The sequence below is a fragment of the Coturnix japonica genome, chromosome 1, assembly GCF_054131305.1.
Source record: "Coturnix japonica strain WE chromosome 1, WE-NBRP24, whole genome shotgun sequence".
NCBI classification, from domain to species: Eukaryota; Metazoa; Chordata; class Aves; order Galliformes; family Phasianidae; genus Coturnix; species Coturnix japonica.
In genome coordinates, this window is record NC_140663.1 from 162,526,279 (window position 1) to 162,542,796 (window position 16,518).

Here is a 16,518-nt window from a genome sequence, read left to right on the forward strand (position 1 = left end):
TGTTGTTAAAAAGATTTGAAATGTTATTTCTTCAGAGTAACAGGCAGGCTTCTAATTGACAGAACATACAACGTTTTGGCAGGGGAAAAAGAACAGAACAGCGCCTTAGAAGTATCTAATCAGAATGGTTCGGAGCTCAGAAATAATTCTGAGTAGTCATTTCTCATGACAGCAAAAAGACTGTGTATATCTGTGCCATAGGCAAGGTGAGCTTTGAGATTTGGGTTTATCTGAGTCCAAATGTACAGTCACAAATCCTTAGACACACTGTTTCTTTTGACGCATAACCCTTTCACTTGCATATGGACTTTAAAAAGCAGGCAGCTTGTTTCTTTGTAAATTGCCTGTGATACTTAATGTCCTGATTTCTTGGCTGATCTTGAATATCTGGCTTTAAAAAAAGGACAAAACAAACTTCTGCAAAATATGAAGCGCATCTGCAGTTCTGACTTACAGTTGTTGTTCTTCTCATTTGTATCTCTGAGCAATCAGCGCTGCTTTCTAGTTTAGCTGTGCTGTGAATGCAAGCTGAAGAAGCTGCCAGCTGGCTTGACCTAGCTTTATTAGACTCAAGCCTAGGCTAAAGGTCACAGCAGTTCTTTATGTGAAGCATGTGTGTAAGTGGGAAGGCAGTTCTTTGTGGCAGAAAGGTGGGAAGGGCTGGAGTTCTTCCCGCACATCCCAGGCCTGTGGGTTGGCACGGGGTCTGAAAAGAGGAAGAACAGCCCGGATTCCTAAACCCAGCCATATGGTGCCTGCTGCTGTCAGGAAAGGAAGGGCGGTCATAGATCACTTAATTGCTCTGTATCTTTCAAGCGCTAGCGAGTTATGCTGGAGTCCTAAGAAGGCTGTAATGCTGTTTTGCTTTTTAACCCTTTGCTTTGGCTGTGTGCTATTTGTTGCTAAATTCTAAGTGTGCTCTCCAGCAGTTTGATCCTGGAGCTCTCAGCATAGGTGTGTACCACTTCTGGGCTCAGGGAGCTGGGGTGGGCTGCTGTTACCTTGTACGGAAATTTCCTTGGTGTGCTTAGTTAAGAGCATAAGACATAGACAGTACCTAAAGTGATCAGTCTGTGCTCCTGTATTTCAAAGTGCTCTGGAGATTATTTCAAAGGACTCTGGGGTCTGACCAGAGGGGTCCAGGGGAGGGCCACGAAGATGATCAGGGGGCTGGAGCACCTCCCCTATGAGGACAGGCTGAGGGAGTTGGGTTTGTTCAGCCTGGAGAAGAGAAGGTTGCGGGGTGACCTCATTGCAGCCTTTCAATACCTGAAGGGAACTTACTCCCAGGAGGGGAGTAAACTCTTCGAAAGGGCTGACAATAGCAGGACACGGGGAAATGGTTTTAAGTTAAAAGGGGGAAGATTTAGGTTGGATGTTAGGGGGAAGTTCTTCACTAGGAGAGTGGTTAGGCCCTGGAACAGGCTGCCCAGTGAGGTTGTGGATGCCCCGTCCTTGGAGGTGTTCAAGACCAGGTTGGACGGGGCCCTGGGCAACCTGATCTAGTAAAGGTGTATGTTTGGTGGCCCTGCCAGGCAGGGGGGTTGGAACTACATGATCCTTGAGGTCCCTTCCAACCCGGGTCGTTTTGTGATTCTGTGATCTGTGACTTGGCTGTAATTTGCCCTGTACTCAGTTCTTGGTTTAGTGGAGAACTTGACTCTCTTGACAGTAGCCCACGTGCCAATGAGGAGGTGATAATGGGCTTCAAGGGGTGTGTGCAGACTCCTGGCTTTCAGGTAGTCATCTGTTTGCTTGTCTGTGAGGGGTGGTAGTAAGTTGTATAGAAATGGTTGTTTTGTTGGAAATGCTGTAGCTGTCACAGGAACAGTTATTGCAGTGGGTGGAGTGTATGACTAGAATGCTTTCTGGAGAAGCTTTTCATGATGTATTAATAATAGTAATACTGCAGGCTGTGAAGCCCCTTTATAATGAGGGCTGAGAAAGAAGGTCCGCTTTGCTTCTGAGTGACCAACGATAGCAGAACTTCACCAGCTTCTGTTTGTGGCTTCAAAACAACTGGACGAAATTCTGAGCTTCTCAATGGAGCAGCAGGGTAAAGTCACTGTGCAGATGCTGGTACTGGTGGCAGAAGCAAACTTGTAGCATCAGTGCTATGTGATGCTTCTTTTTAATCCTTTTTCTGAAATGCATCTTTATGTAATGCTTGGCATGTAACAATCATGGAATCATAGAATTACCCAGGTTGGAAAAGACCTTGAAGATCATCAAGTCCAACCACAGCCTAACCAGTACCCTAACTCTAACAACCCTACACTAAATCATATCCCTGAGCACCACATCCAAACGGCTCTTAAACACATCCAGGGATGGCGATTCAACCACCTCCCTGGCAGCCTATTCCAGTACCTAACTACCCTTTCTGTAAAGAAGTTCTTCCTAATATCCAACCTAAACTTGCCCTGGTGCAACTTGAGGTCGTTTCCCCTCGTCCTGTCACTTGTCAATGCCACGAAGACTCAGTAAATAAAGAATTCTGATTACCTCTCAGTGCCGCAAGGATGTCACAAGTTGCAGAGTAGCTCAGTTCTGCTCCCTAGTTGTATAGCTGACCTCTGCTGCGTATCATAAGAGGGCTGTGAGGCTGTATCACAGCTGTGTTTTAATCTTATGTGAGCGGCCTGAACTTCTTCAGCTTTTTGTGCTGTTACTGAGTAGCTCCTTCCCTGTCTTCTTGTCAGGCACAGTTAAAGTATGCATCACCCTTTTGATTCCCTCGCCCTTGCACCCTTTAATAATAGCAATAATACAAAGAAATAAAATAAACCCCCTGGAACTGGGAGAGGGGCAATTCTTACCTTCAACATTGGCAAGAACATTCATGTGGAATGGCAAAATATCTTGTCACTTTGTTATTAAAATGCTAGAAGTTGCTATGGTTAGAATCATCAATATTTCCATTATAAGGCTTTTTCATAAACTCTTGAAACTGAGCTCAGCTTGTGTAAAACAAACAAAATCTGAAGTGGGGGAAAAACGTTTCATGAGCATGCTCTTCCCTAATTATGAAACAGGATAGGCTTGTCCAGGGTTTGGTTATGCAATGGGGTGGGAAACCTGCCACAATTAGGTAGTGTATGAAATTCTCAAGCTTTGTAGTTTCTGAGGTTTTTATTTTCATTTATTTTCAAAACAAGGCCTTGAAGAAAAATGCTTTTTTTGATGATGTCGAGAAAGCCTTTTGAAATCCTATTCTTGAAAACAGATAAAGTGATAATCATCATTAATGCATTAAGCTGCAACAGCTTAATAAGGTTAAACTGATTCACTTTCACTTGATTAATTGTCATGTTGTCCCTTTGGAGGTGTTTACAATATCAACTTAATTACGCGTGCTTTCTGTTTGCTTTTGTTTCAGACGCCGTCGGTTTGTGAAATGATGACTCCAAGGATTTTCTGTAGGAGATGTGAAGACTGTGAGCTGAAGTAAAATGCTGGCAGGAACCTCTTGAGGATTTTGCCATTTTTCTTTTTCCCTTTGAAGGATTTATGTTTACAAGAAATTGATACCGTGAAGCGACACTTCTTAGAAATAAAGTAGCTAAAAAAAAACTACCAAGAATAAAGCTGTATTTATGCTCAGAGAAAACTGGATTAACAATGAGGCCAAAGACTTTTCCTGCTACAACGTATTCTGGAAACAGCAGACAAAGGTTACAAGAGATTCGAGAAGGTTTAAAGCAGCCATCCAAATCTTCAGGTCAGGGGCTGCCTATTGGACCAGGCAGTGAAACTTCTCTGGACCCTAAGATTTTAGTAGGGAAGGATGCTGCAAGGCAGCAGCAGATGAGACAAACGGCAAAGTTTGGACCTTATCAGAAAGCTCTGCGAGAAATTAGGTATTCTTTGCTACCTTTTGCTAATGAGTCGAGCAATACAGCAGCTGTTGAAGTGAATAGGCAGATGCTCCAGGAGCTGGTGAATGCGGGTTGTGATCAGGTACGTATGAGTTGGAAGAGAGGGGAATTGTCACTGTGATCAAAATAAGTTTATGCTTGGTCCTGAGGTAACAATGTTGATAATGGTTATCAAGTTTACTGGTTGTAAAAAATGCACCAACTCTTTTGGCAGTCGTATTGCTGTGTGAATAGCTGAGCAGATGAACTTGCTGTTGAGAGGCATGTCTAGTGTGAGGTTAATTCGTGTTATGAAGATGGTTGTGGTGACCTCTAGGACTTCTGTAATTTCTTCATTTGATGTATAAGGCTTAACAGGGCAGCATGTTTTTGTTGGGTTTTTTTTTTTTTCCCTTCTCAATACTGTAGCAAGTTCTATCTGTGAGTATTAGGGTGGAATTCTGTCTAATATGTCTGAAAGGAACCTATATCCAGGAGGGGATTAAACTCTTCGAAAGGGCTGACAATAGCAGGACAAGGGGAAAAGGATTTAAGTTGAAAGAGGGAAGATTTAGGTTGGATGTTAGGGGGAAGTTCTTTACTAGGAGAGTGGTTAGGCCCTGGAACAGGCTGCCCAGGGAGGTTGTGGATGCCTCGTCCTTGGAGGTGTTCAAGACCAGGTTGGACGGGGCCCTGGGCAACCTGATCTAGTAATTGTGGAAGTTTGGTGGCCCTGCGAGGCAGGGGGGTTGGAACTACATGATTCTTGAGGTCCCTTCCAACCCGGGTCATTCTGTGATTCTGTGATTCTATATGTCTAAACTCCACTTGCTGTCAGAAGCAAATGAAAAGAACGATGTATGTATTCTTTGAAGAAGCTTGCTTGCTGTTTGCAAGGAACAAGTGTAATTGGATGCATGCATTTTCTTCCTTACCTTCTTTGCTTCCACCAAGGGAGGGTAGTCCTGTCTCAGATAAGGAATTCAGCACAGAGATGCTTGTTTTTATCATCCTGAGATGGGTGTTGGAATACAAGAGCTGCTCTGAAAGTAGTGCCTCTTATTTTGTTACCTGGGTCTACAACATCAGAGACAGATGTTGGTGGGATGGTAGTAGGAGTTGAACCTTCCCACCAATATTCCATTGCATTTTGTTGCTGTGCAACAGGTGGCAGCAGAGGGTCAGTCTGACACAATGGTGTCTGACACGGAAGTGCAAAAGTGTGCCATTGAATTCCTCCTCCTGGGGAAAAAATGGCACCCATTGACATTCACACAGAATCACAGAATCATCAAGGTTGGAAAAGACCTAGAAGATCATCCAGTCCAACCATTACCAATACTTCCCAGCTAAATCATATTCATCAACACAACATCCAAATGTTTTTTGAACACTCCCATGGTCGGTGACTCCACCACCTCCCTGGGCAGTGCATTCCAATGCCTGACTACCCTTTCCGAGAAGTAATACTTCCTAATGTCCAGCCTGAATCTCTCCTGGCGCAGCTTAAAACCATTCCCTCTAGTTCTGTCATCGATTACACTAGAGAAGAGGCTGACCCCCAGCTCACTACAGCCTCCCTTCAGGAAGTTATAGAGAGCTATAAGGTCTCAGTGGCACTTGCTGAATGTTCATGGGGACCAAACGTTGTCTGTGAGCTCAGTGAGGCAGCAGATGGAGCGTCTCCATGGTGGCTACAATGGGTCACCTCCACTGGTGCATGTTTTGAGCAGGACATGCAGGCTCTTGTTCATCACTGGCAAAAATGCATAACTAATGGTGGTGACGACTGAGAGACAGAGCAAATTCTAAGCTACAGAACACTATTAAATAGCGTTATTGTGCTCTTTGTATCTGTTGTAGTTTCCATGGAAATGAATAAGAGGCATTGCTTTCAGATCAGCCTATGTATGCTCTCAATTACGACCTGGAACAGATCACGGCCTCTTTATGCTTAGCTGCACACACCTTGGTTGTGCTTTGAGTTTTGATACTGACTTTCGCCTCTGCCCAAGAATAGCTCAAAATGTCTCTTTTGCCAGGAAGATTCTTTTTGCCCAGGGAGGTTGTGGATGCCCCGTCCTTGGAGGTGTTCAAGGCCAGGTTGGACGGGGCCCTGGGCAACCTGATCTACTAAATGTGTATGTTTGGTGGCCCTGCCAGGCCAGGTTGGAACTACATGATCCTTGAGGTCCCTTCCAACCCGGGTCATTCTGTGAGAGAGAGGAGTGTGCTGTTCCTGGTTCAGGTTCTCATTGCTGAAGGAAAAAACTTCCCATCTAACTAAACAACAGTTGTTTTTCAAGCTGAAACAGTTCTCAGTCCTTGAAGTAAACTATGTTTAACACTAACGTGCTTTCTTTGGTACTTCCTTGATTTCAGAATTTAACCTCTGTTCACTAATGGCAGAAACTTAATCAATTGGCTCTCTTAAGCTGTATCCCAAGTCTGTGTAACAAGGCAGTCTGCATTTCTTTGGAGCTGTATAGGCATTGATTAGTGCTGTTCCTATTCCGTAGAGTTTATGCTGTGCAAGATTAGAGATTGTAGAGCCAGTGAGAAGTGCTGCAGTGCAAATGGACCACTTTCCATTTCAGTGAAACAAGGTGCTGTAGTGAACAATAATTCAGCTTGTGGAACTGGAGTGTTTGTTGTCATCTTAAGTGTGCCATGAAAGCAATGTGTTATAGAATTCTACTCTCCGCATTTCCCAAGCTGTTCAGGATGAGAACACTCCCTGTGCATATGAGCCAAGGTTAAATGAGCACAGCTGGATTCGGGATTGGAAATGTGTGTTTGGTAGGTTACATGGACAAATCATTCACACACAGAACAAGCCTGTTGAAATCTTGGAAAGCATTTTGAGTGCACTGCAGCACACAAATGTGAAGCAATGTATAAAACAGAAATACCTGAGCACCTGTTAAAATGTCTTGGCATTATGCATAGTGTAATGCACTGTACATGTGATATTTTTATCTGTTTTGCCTTAAATGTTGATTACAATGGTTTTACTTATTACAGGGCATAGAGAATGTTCTAATGCAGAGATTGTTTGCTCCCTTAACTTGGTTCTACATGTTTATGTTTTTATCACTGGCTGTGATTGTTCCATCTCAGCATTTAACTTTCTTCCCCAGCTGTGGCTTGGTACATGGGAATGGATTGATTGGGGTTAACCCTTTGGTGTGTTTGGAGTTCAAAACCTAAGCATAAGCAGGATCGCGTTTGGCTAGAGACCAAGCAGGGATTCCAGAACTGGATTCTGGTGTCTGAAAGTGCTGTTTCCTGATGTGGGTCCAGGCCATATGTAGCTTTGCCCTCCCAGAGCTTTGTGAATGAATGGAGCTTCTTCAGTTGGTGTCATTGGTATCCGGCCCTGGAGAGTGGTGTCCAGTGACAGCCCTGATTACTACATCTATATTCTTCCTTTTCTTCTGGTGCCTGTGCTGTTTTGAATTAACAATTGAACTGTTTCGGAGCGTAACATGAAGTAATTTCATCAGCCATTCGCAGCTCCCTTGCCCTTGCTTGTGAATCAGAACTTCAAAATCTCTAGTGTGGGACCATCTCTATAGTCCAGTGGGCAGCTAATGGATCTCCAGCTTAACAGAGTAAAATCACCTTCAGTTTCTTTGGGGTTGGGTTTATATACATCTGCACCCAGTGCTATTGTGAGGCTGGTAAGTGGGCTTTGCTGCCTTCTTTCCACTCTGTCCTGGGCTCTTATTTTATATAAATATTTTTGCCACTGCAGACTTTCTCAAATGCCAGATAGAAGCATGTGAGAGTGGAAGGACTTCAACCTGTGGGTGACCTACTTTAGCCTTTCCTTCCAGCAAGCTTCAGAGTACAAGATTTTATCCCTCCTGCCCTGCAGATCCTGTTTTGCAGACTACTAATCAGATGCTTAGTGGTTACAAGTGTCTGAATCTGATGAATTGGTAGATTAAGAAGCTCTAATTGTGGGTGTTCTAGGAAGCATGAGAAACTATAGCATTCAGTTATATGACTGTAACATTGTATTCATCTTGTGTGAGCTCCATTATCCAGTTGATACTGTTAGGTGTTGTAGGTGGTGGTGTTGGGCAGTAGTCCTGGCTGTGGTGATGATCCATTCTGATGAACACTGTGCCAGGGTCAGCGTTCTTCCCTTTATTTATTAGGCCATTCTAAGGATTTCTGGAAGGATGGAGGGGAGTGGTGGCCAGGAATGAGGAGTTACATTTTTAACAATGGGAAAACTGGTAAGGGAAGGTGAAGAGAGAGAGAGGTAGGATTAAGGTTAGTTTGAAATTGTCTTAAAGAAAAATGAAGCATCATAATCTATTATTCCTTTCTTCTTGCTATGTGAAAGACCCACACAGACAGGAAATTGATTATAGGCTGGTTGGTAGACTTAGCAAGCATGCAGAATGTGGTGAAATTCAGACTAGATACAAGACTCGTGTCTTTCAGTTACAGCTGTTCTAGGTGTACATGCAGACGTTCTTATAATCAATTAGGAAATTGCAAGAGTCCTTTTGAATGGCCTGTGTTCCTTCACAAAAGTTTGTTTTCAGCTGTTTGTATTGCTTATGGTTTCATGGTGACGTTTGACTCCAGAAACCTTATGAGGAGTTTGCAATTGATATGGCAGGTGCCGAGATTATGTTTTAATTAATCATAGTTCTTCTAAAACAAGCAGAGTAGCTTGTCTGTTCTTTGGTGAAGTCATCTCTTCAGCAGTAATTATCTAGTGAGTACTGATATTTTTGATTAGAACAGGACAAATTGTTTTGAGACTTGAAGAACACAACTGCAGAAGGCCAGACCTTATTTGTTGCAAAATCTTCAAGCCAGAAGGGCTGGAAATACACTGTTATTTCCTCAATACAACTTCTTGAGCTTGAAAGTGTAATTTGAAGGGGCACAGAGGGTTGCTCCTGTGGGCTGACAAACCTCTGGAATCACCTGAGGCAACTGGTTGGCGCTTGGGTGCGGTGCTAAATACAGCTGCTGTTGTGCATTGAGTTCTTCTAATGAATAGATGCAATTGAGCATATGATCAGTGACATTCCACCAACCTGAATGGGCTGTACTGTACTTACTGTACTTCCTCCGAACATAAACAGCCGCTGACATTGTAGTTTAGAGTGGGCTGCAGCAGTTCTGGATGAACTGAGGAATGTTACACATTTGTCAGTCTTTTCCTCAAGCAGAGCCTTTCTCTTTGAGCCGCGATGGACTTTCTAGACAGTTTAAATGGGCAGCTATTTTTAACAGTGATGTTTTAGGATTTTTCTGAGGCTGCATATCGCTGGGAACAAGCAGCACGTACTGTACCCTGAACAACTGTGTAAATGTGAAGCATGAAAGTCCTTACGCTTCACTTCTTTTAATAAATATCTCTGTAATAAAGCTTGTACACTTCACCTGTGCTAGTATCAGAACATTCAGAAGGGGAAGATCTGTGCTTTGGTCCAGTGTATCTCACAAAACTGGACTGGTGTTTGTGGATATTGTAATAAGTACAAGAATATCAAGCTGACCATCTTGTCATCTACATTACACTGAGTTCTTGGGATTCAGTTTGTAGAAGTCTGTGGGTTGGTTATTTTTTTTCTTCTTGCAGGTTTGTCTTGATCTTCTGATCATGGATTACATCCTTTTTATCATTACGTCAAACTAGTGTTCTGTGTTGTAACTGCATATAATTCTTGTCTTTTTGTTTTGGTAACATTACAGACAACGTGTAGTTGGGGTTTTGCTTCTAGTAAAATACCTTTTGCAATGTATTTGCTGAAGAGGTCAAGCCTTGGAAAGGCAGCTTGCCTTCAAGGTGAAGGTCAGTGAATTTTGAAATGGCCCTAAGCAAATGGGGGAATTTATTTCATAACATTTGTCAGTCTTGTGACAGAAGTCTTCCACCCCGATAAACTATCAGAAGATTGCCTGGATTATTTGTCAGGGATATCAACTGAGTCATCACAGGCTCTTTTGTAGGTCAGGAAGGAATTTGTGGGTTATTGGGAAGGGGAAAAAAAAGGGGGGGGGGGCCATGTAATGAGGGCACTCACTGCTGAATGTGGGGGGGAATTTTATTTTAGTGACTGATGTAGATTTCATAATTCAGGCCAACAGTCTCCTGTGTATTCTTTTACAGTCTAACCTGAAGGTAGGTTGTTCACTCCATCATCTCTGCTAGCTATTTCAGGAGTTTGTTTCATAACCTTTAGCTGTTGTTTCTTTTATTTGTAACCTCTCTTCTGTTTTGACCTTTTCCTTATGTCTAAGAAATTTCCAATTTCTTCCAGGGTTCATCCATCAGGGTTGTAAGGGAGTGTGTTTTTGTACCCATATGCCTTAGGTTGGCCCCTTAAGTCATTTTAGTTTTTAAATGCATTGGAAAACAAGTGAGTCCCAGCTTTCCAGGAGCTGAAGGCAAGAGGTGAGGACTGTTCTTGAGCTGATACTTGCTGACTCCTCTCTCTTCTATCCCTGTTCTCTTGCCTCCAACCTTTCTATTAGTTGCTGTCACTTCTGATAACGTTGTCTTAGTGAATATGCTTAAATGCTCTAGGTGTTATGCATTTCCCATGGTGTATTTGGGAAGGTATTCTGTAGATTTCTTCTGTCCGAGTGTGTCTTGGTCCTACAGGAGGGCAACAAATGATTTTGCTTTCTCTTGCCTTTTCGCATTGGAAGAAATACTCTAGTGGTGGCAGATGGTTTGATGTGCTCCTTCTCATGACAAGATTTGTTTTGGCTTGGCATCTGCCTGTCGTTTCAGCACAGAGGAAGATTGCAGGACTTCTTGAATTCCTCCTATGATTCTTGATGATCTCCTTTCTTAGGTAAATTATGTGGAATATACTGGGACATCCCACTAGAATTATTTGAAATGGTAACAGGAATCAGATGCCAATTTTCAATTATAGATCCATGTCAATCTCAAATTATGTTAAACTGATGCTCCCTATTATCGTCAGGAAATCATTCTTGGAGTTAATATAGCAGTCTGAAATCATAAATTGGTGTAGCAAGCTACAGATTAACTTACAGTGGACGGTTGTGTTTATTGTAATTTAATTGCTAGGAAAAGGTCAAGCTATTAATCTTTGATGAGGCCATTTCCTTTTTTATTAAGGTCAGTAAGAGTTCTGCATAAGCATTAATTTCAGTCTCTGAATAGAAAAGCTTTTATAACCAGAAGCAAAGGTTGCCAGTAGCACAGCAGGAAGTTGCTATCACAATAGTATTAGGGTGTAACTATTCCTTTCACATTTGTGTCATTCTCAGCCTAAATCTTTGCTGTTGTTTGCAGCGTGTATCTGAGAGTGATGTATGCTGTGATTTTACTCTGAGCCTGGAGATTAGCATCTTTGCATGTGGATGTGGGTTTTTTCCCCAAAAAATTAGTAAAATAAATAAATAAATAAAATTGAAAGAAGCCTTGAAATTTGGAGAGAAATATCAGTAGGAGAGCTTCATGAAGAGGCTTCCTATGTGCTGCTGTCCTTAGATTAGAGGTAACATAAGGTGTCATGGAACCAGGCCAAAGCAGCCTGTCAACCATTGACAGATATTCATTTTGGAACATCTTTAATTCAACCTCAACTCATTTAATTCAGGTGTTTGTTATTTTTTGTTACACACTAAATGAAATAAAAGTGTATTTTAAAGCTGCTAATGGAAATCACTAGGAAGTAAATAAAGGCCCCTGACTGCTTCTCATGTTGTATAGAGGTATGTGCCATTTACATGGAGTAATTTTTCTAAAGCATGGATAAACATACATAGATGAACTTAGAACTTGGAGCTGCCTTCTTCCTCCTGCCCCTTCCCAACCCCCCCTTTTTTTGTTGTGTTCACAGGAAAAAAATACTTTGAAGCTACTTCAAAGTTACTTGATCAGCAGAACTGAAACTTAAATAACTTGGGGTGGGAAGGAGATGGGGAATTTCATCCATATCTTCTGTGGAAATACTGACGTTGCCCTGTATGTTCGCTTACAGTAACTTAAATTATAAGGGTTTAGCCAGGCATTTGATTATGTAATGTAATCTAATACACTAAAAGAATCAAACCTACTTTTGTTGTATTTTATTTGTAAAATATAATTGCCAGATTTGGTTGTATTTGCCCAAGGGCAGAATGACAATACTGTGATTCTATGCTTCCCAAAACCATGGTGGTACTGCAACCGTATATTTGTTCTCTTGAAATACTCAGGATGCTGGCTGGGTTCTTAGCAGGCCACTGCTGGAAGGGCAAACAGTGACCAGCCTGGCTGCACTGGGGAGGCAGTGAAAGGAAATTGCCCCCGCAGTGTGTGTGCTGTGTGACACAGTAGCAGTGCTGTTGGATCCCTGGGTCAGTGCTGTCAGCTCCAGCAGACCGCAGTGTGGACTCCCTGCATCACAGTGCTCTGTAACCATCCTGTAAGTCAGCCTGCAGCTCGAGTCCCCTTTTTTCTTGGGCTTGGTCTCTCTGTGTCTTGCCAGTGCATCTACAGAATCATAGAATCACCAGGGTTGGAAAAGATGTCCAAGATCATCCAGTCCAACCATCCATCTATTACCGGTATTTCCCACTAAACCATGTCCTTCAGTATAATATTAGATGTTTCTTCAACACCTCCAGGAATGGTGACTCTACCACCATGGGCAGCCCATTCCAGCACCTAACTGATCTTTCGGAGAAGTTTTTCTTGACATCCAACCTGAACCTCCCCTGGTTCAACTCGTGGCTATTCCTTCTCATCCTGTTGCTGTTTTGGGGAGAAGAGGCCAACCCCCACCTCACCACAACCCCCTTTCTGGCAGTTGTAGAGAATGGTAATGCCCCCCTGAGCCTCCTCTTCTCCAGGTTGAACAGTCCCAGCTCCCTCAGCTGCTCCCCATCAGACTTGTGCTCCAGACCCCCCACAGCTTTGTTGCCCTTCTCTGTACACGTTCCAGGTCCTCAATGTCTTTCTTTCAGTGAGGGGCCCAAAACTGAGCACGGCACTCAAGGTGTGGTCTCACCAGAGCTGAGTACAGGGGACAATCCCCTCCCTGCTCCTGCTGGCTGCACTGTTGCTGATACAAGCCAGGCCTTCTTGACCACCTGGGCACACTGCTGGCTTGTGTTCAGCTGAGCATTGATCAGCAGCCCCTAATGAGTAAAGACAGAGGTGAAAGAGAGACTTTCAAGCAGAGCCTTCTTGGTGATGGCAGCTGCTGTTTTTCATACTTACTGCCTGTTATGTTCTTTGCTCATCTGCTGCTGGTAACCAAAATACTTCTACTGCTGGAATATTTCTGACTCGCCACCACTTAGCGGCTGTCATACCTTCCCTGATGTCAAGTGTTTCTGCTGGGGTGGATCTGTTGACTCATCTTGATGGGATCACCCACCTATAGCACAATAGAAGTGAAACAGAAGGTGATCTTACCTTGCCATCTGTACTGTCACTGGCAGCTTACAGGTTGATATGTAAGAATCAGGTTGTACCCAGGAGATGTGTGTGTTCGTGTGTGTGATGACAGCAGTGTTTGCATGGTACCAGCTGTTAGCAAAGAACTTAATCCATAGGATTTGTTACTGCTCTGAATGTTTCTTTTTCAGTCTAAGTAAACAAAGTACTGATGTTTGAGGCTGCATTCTACTTCCCTGCAGTGCAAGAGATGGACTTCCCCTATTAGAAGTTTGTGCTCTTCATTTTAATTGAAGCCAAGCAATTAAAAATGTTTCCCTGAGAGGGAAAGGAAGAACAGAACAGGAGAGAATATGAAAATAGTTTTTAGATAATTATTTCTAGGTTAGTTCATTTTCTGGAGGCCAAGAACACTGCGTGCCAGTAACCTTCTGAATCAGGTAACAGCTGTGGCAGGGCAGCTTGTGAAAATAACTGCTCTGTGCAGCTGTGCTTTTAATTGTTCTTGGTGTATGGGTGTATCAGAAACTGTTACTGCAACACACGCTATCTGCTGCAAGCTTAGAAAAAAACAATGCAACATCAATGCAGAAAAAAGTTGAGGTTTAAATGTAGGTAAAATAACTGAACGTTTTATGATTGTTTTCCATATCCTTCGTTCCTCTAATGCACGACTTGTAAGTAATTTGATGAGGAGCATACAAAGATGAAGTGTATTAATCTTTACATAGATAAAATGATAGAATGGTGATGATACTACATGGTAATACACAGAAGTCCCTGCCCTGCAAATATATTGACTTTAGTAGGATAAGTGGCAGTGTGAAATAGCTGCTCTGTGTTTATATGGCCAGGTTGGTCTTGTTGTCCCCTATTTATGAATCTGTTGGATGTGTGTTAATTCAAAAAAAATCTAGGCAAGGGCTCAGAGATCATCATTGATGCTGCTTTATAACATCCTTCTCTTCATTTTTGTTCTTCCCCTGTGTTTAAAAGTAAATATATTCAAGGTTATTCTTTTTGCTACCTTCTGGTATTGCACTGGTTGTTCTGTTGCACCGTTTTCTGCTCTACTGCTTTGAATGGCCAGTATTCAAGATCTCCCTTGTTATTTTCTCCATGTGCCTCTGAATACCTCATATTAATTGCATAAGTACTTACAAAGAATTAGGAAATAATTATTCTATAGACTTCAACCTTGTTTTTCTTTTATGTTTAACATGACCTCTTAAGGAATTGTAGTTGCACATGGACTTGGACAGTGCATCTCATATATTTTTATTGTGTTATTCTCTTCTGTTTTAGTGCCAGGATGCTGCGGTCTGTGCTTAAATTTGGCACCTGTCCTACCTCAGCATTCCTTCTAGCCAGGCTTACTCTATTTGTTCTGTGTTCCTGGCAGATGTCAGCCTAATGAAGGTGAATAATCTATTTCAGTTAATGAACTGCAACCTTGGAACTATTAATACGTGCAGAATCTCTTGGTTTATGGAAACAGAAATCTGCCTGTCCCAATTAAAACATTTTTAAGTCAAGACAAATCTGGTCAGTACTGAGGTGTTCTATTCCAGATCCAAATAGCTGCTAAGCAATGTCTGTTCCACCTTGATGAAGCCTATTTTTTGGTTGTCCAACTCATTTTCTTCATCATGCCCTCAATGGCTCTGCTGACTGTGTCATGCCCAGACATGGGAGTGGGCAGCTGTCCACACACTGCAGCAGCCTGCATGTCTTCTCTTTAAAGAGCTCCGGCACTTGGTGTGCTATAAACTCATTTCCATCTTCTTCCTGTGGTCCTTTCTGCACCTTGGTGTGCCCTCCTATTCAGAAGATCATTTTATTATAGTCCCCGATGCTAGCACTGAGTTTATTGAATACTTTCTTGAAGATCTGTTTTGAAGAACCCATGAAATGCATGTGGTATTGCAGGCATGGAAATGGCGGGGAGGTGATGTTGGTGCACTGCTTTGCTGAACAAATTAGAGACCTGGAGGCTAAAAGATATGTACAAGTGAGCAAAACTGATCAGTTTGTTCCAGGGCACACGTGAGCCAGTTCCCCAGACTGCAAAAGCTCATCTGTGATGTCAGCAAATTCAAAAGCAAGCCACAAGAATTTTCTTTTGCATTGGTTTCCACCCCTTCCACCCCCATCTCTGCTTACTGAGAAGTGAACCTTTAGGGGTTTTTAACCACATGAAAGTAGCCTAGAAAGAGTATTTTTCAGAACATCTTCAGTGCTGTAAACTGCCTGTAACAGATCGGTTCTCCAGGAACTTTCCTGCGGCATGTAAGTGTTAGAAACTGCTGGAGGCTGAGAACTGCTGCAGCAGGTCCTGCTCCATGCTGACAGCAGGCCCAGGTACTCAGAGCAGCCGGTCACCTCCTGGGCTGTATCCCTGCAGGAAGCAGATGAGGGCCTGAGCTCCAGCACGTCTGCACCGGGCTGTGGTGCTGGAGGTAGTGCTGCCTTCTGCCAGATTCCTGGGAGGGTCAGAACGTCCTGCTGCCTGTCAGCATCTCTAGGAATGCTGTTTTGCGCAATGAGCTGTGCTTTGTGTTTGACAGTATTCCTCAGTTCTCGTAAAGAGATGTTTTCATTCTCTTTCCTTGTGGAGGGGAATGGATGTGCTCACTTCCTCTTTCCCTTAGCCTTGGAATGGGCCTATTGCTCTGCACCACACAAAGCCCTGAGTCAGACTACCAAGGGGCCATCATCCCCCTAGTACACAAGTTTTGGAGCCCACCAGTTTGGGGAAAATCTCACCCTCATGCTGCCATTCTGCTTCATTTTGCCACTTTCATGCAGGATTGTGGTTCCTTGGTCGAAGAAGAGGCTCCATGGAACTAAATTTCCCTGTGGCAGCTAATGGATAAAGGAGCTGTTACTGATGAGGAAACATAAATGGTTGGGAAAGTGCTGTCTGGCAACAGTGAGAGCTCAGGGGAAGCACAGTAAGGCTGATAGCCATTGCTGAAGGGCAGGCAGGGACTGAGTGCCTGAGCAGCGTGCAATATTTGATGTTGACTATGGGAGGAAAGCAGCTGGGCCACGGGGCTGGAACTTCTAGCACTGAGACATCTTTCCCCATGTGCCCAGCTGGCTGACCCTGAAGGTCCTGTGTTGCTCCATGTTTCACTCTGCTTCGTGGTTTTTATGTGCTTGTTTTCTAAAGTCCGAGCACGTGGGCAGATGAGTGGTTAACCCTGCTCAGAAGGCTGAACTCCCTCCTCTATCCCAAATGTCTTGATTCTAAGCTCC

The 16,518-nt window shown here is 43.2% G+C and overlaps 1 protein-coding gene across 1 annotated transcript in view; it reads left to right on the top strand.

The window, feature by feature from the left end:
• The window catches only part of LATS2 (large tumor suppressor kinase 2), a 48,553-nt gene that overhangs the window by 1,411 nt on the left and 30,624 nt on the right, over positions 1–16,518 (top strand). Inside the window, exon 2 of the mRNA XM_015852159.3 lies at positions 3,380–3,960. Coding sequence (XP_015707645.2) covers positions 3,622–3,960 — 339 coding nt within the window. The 5' untranslated portion in view covers positions 3,380–3,621. The remainder of the gene's footprint in view (positions 1–3,379; positions 3,961–16,518) is intronic.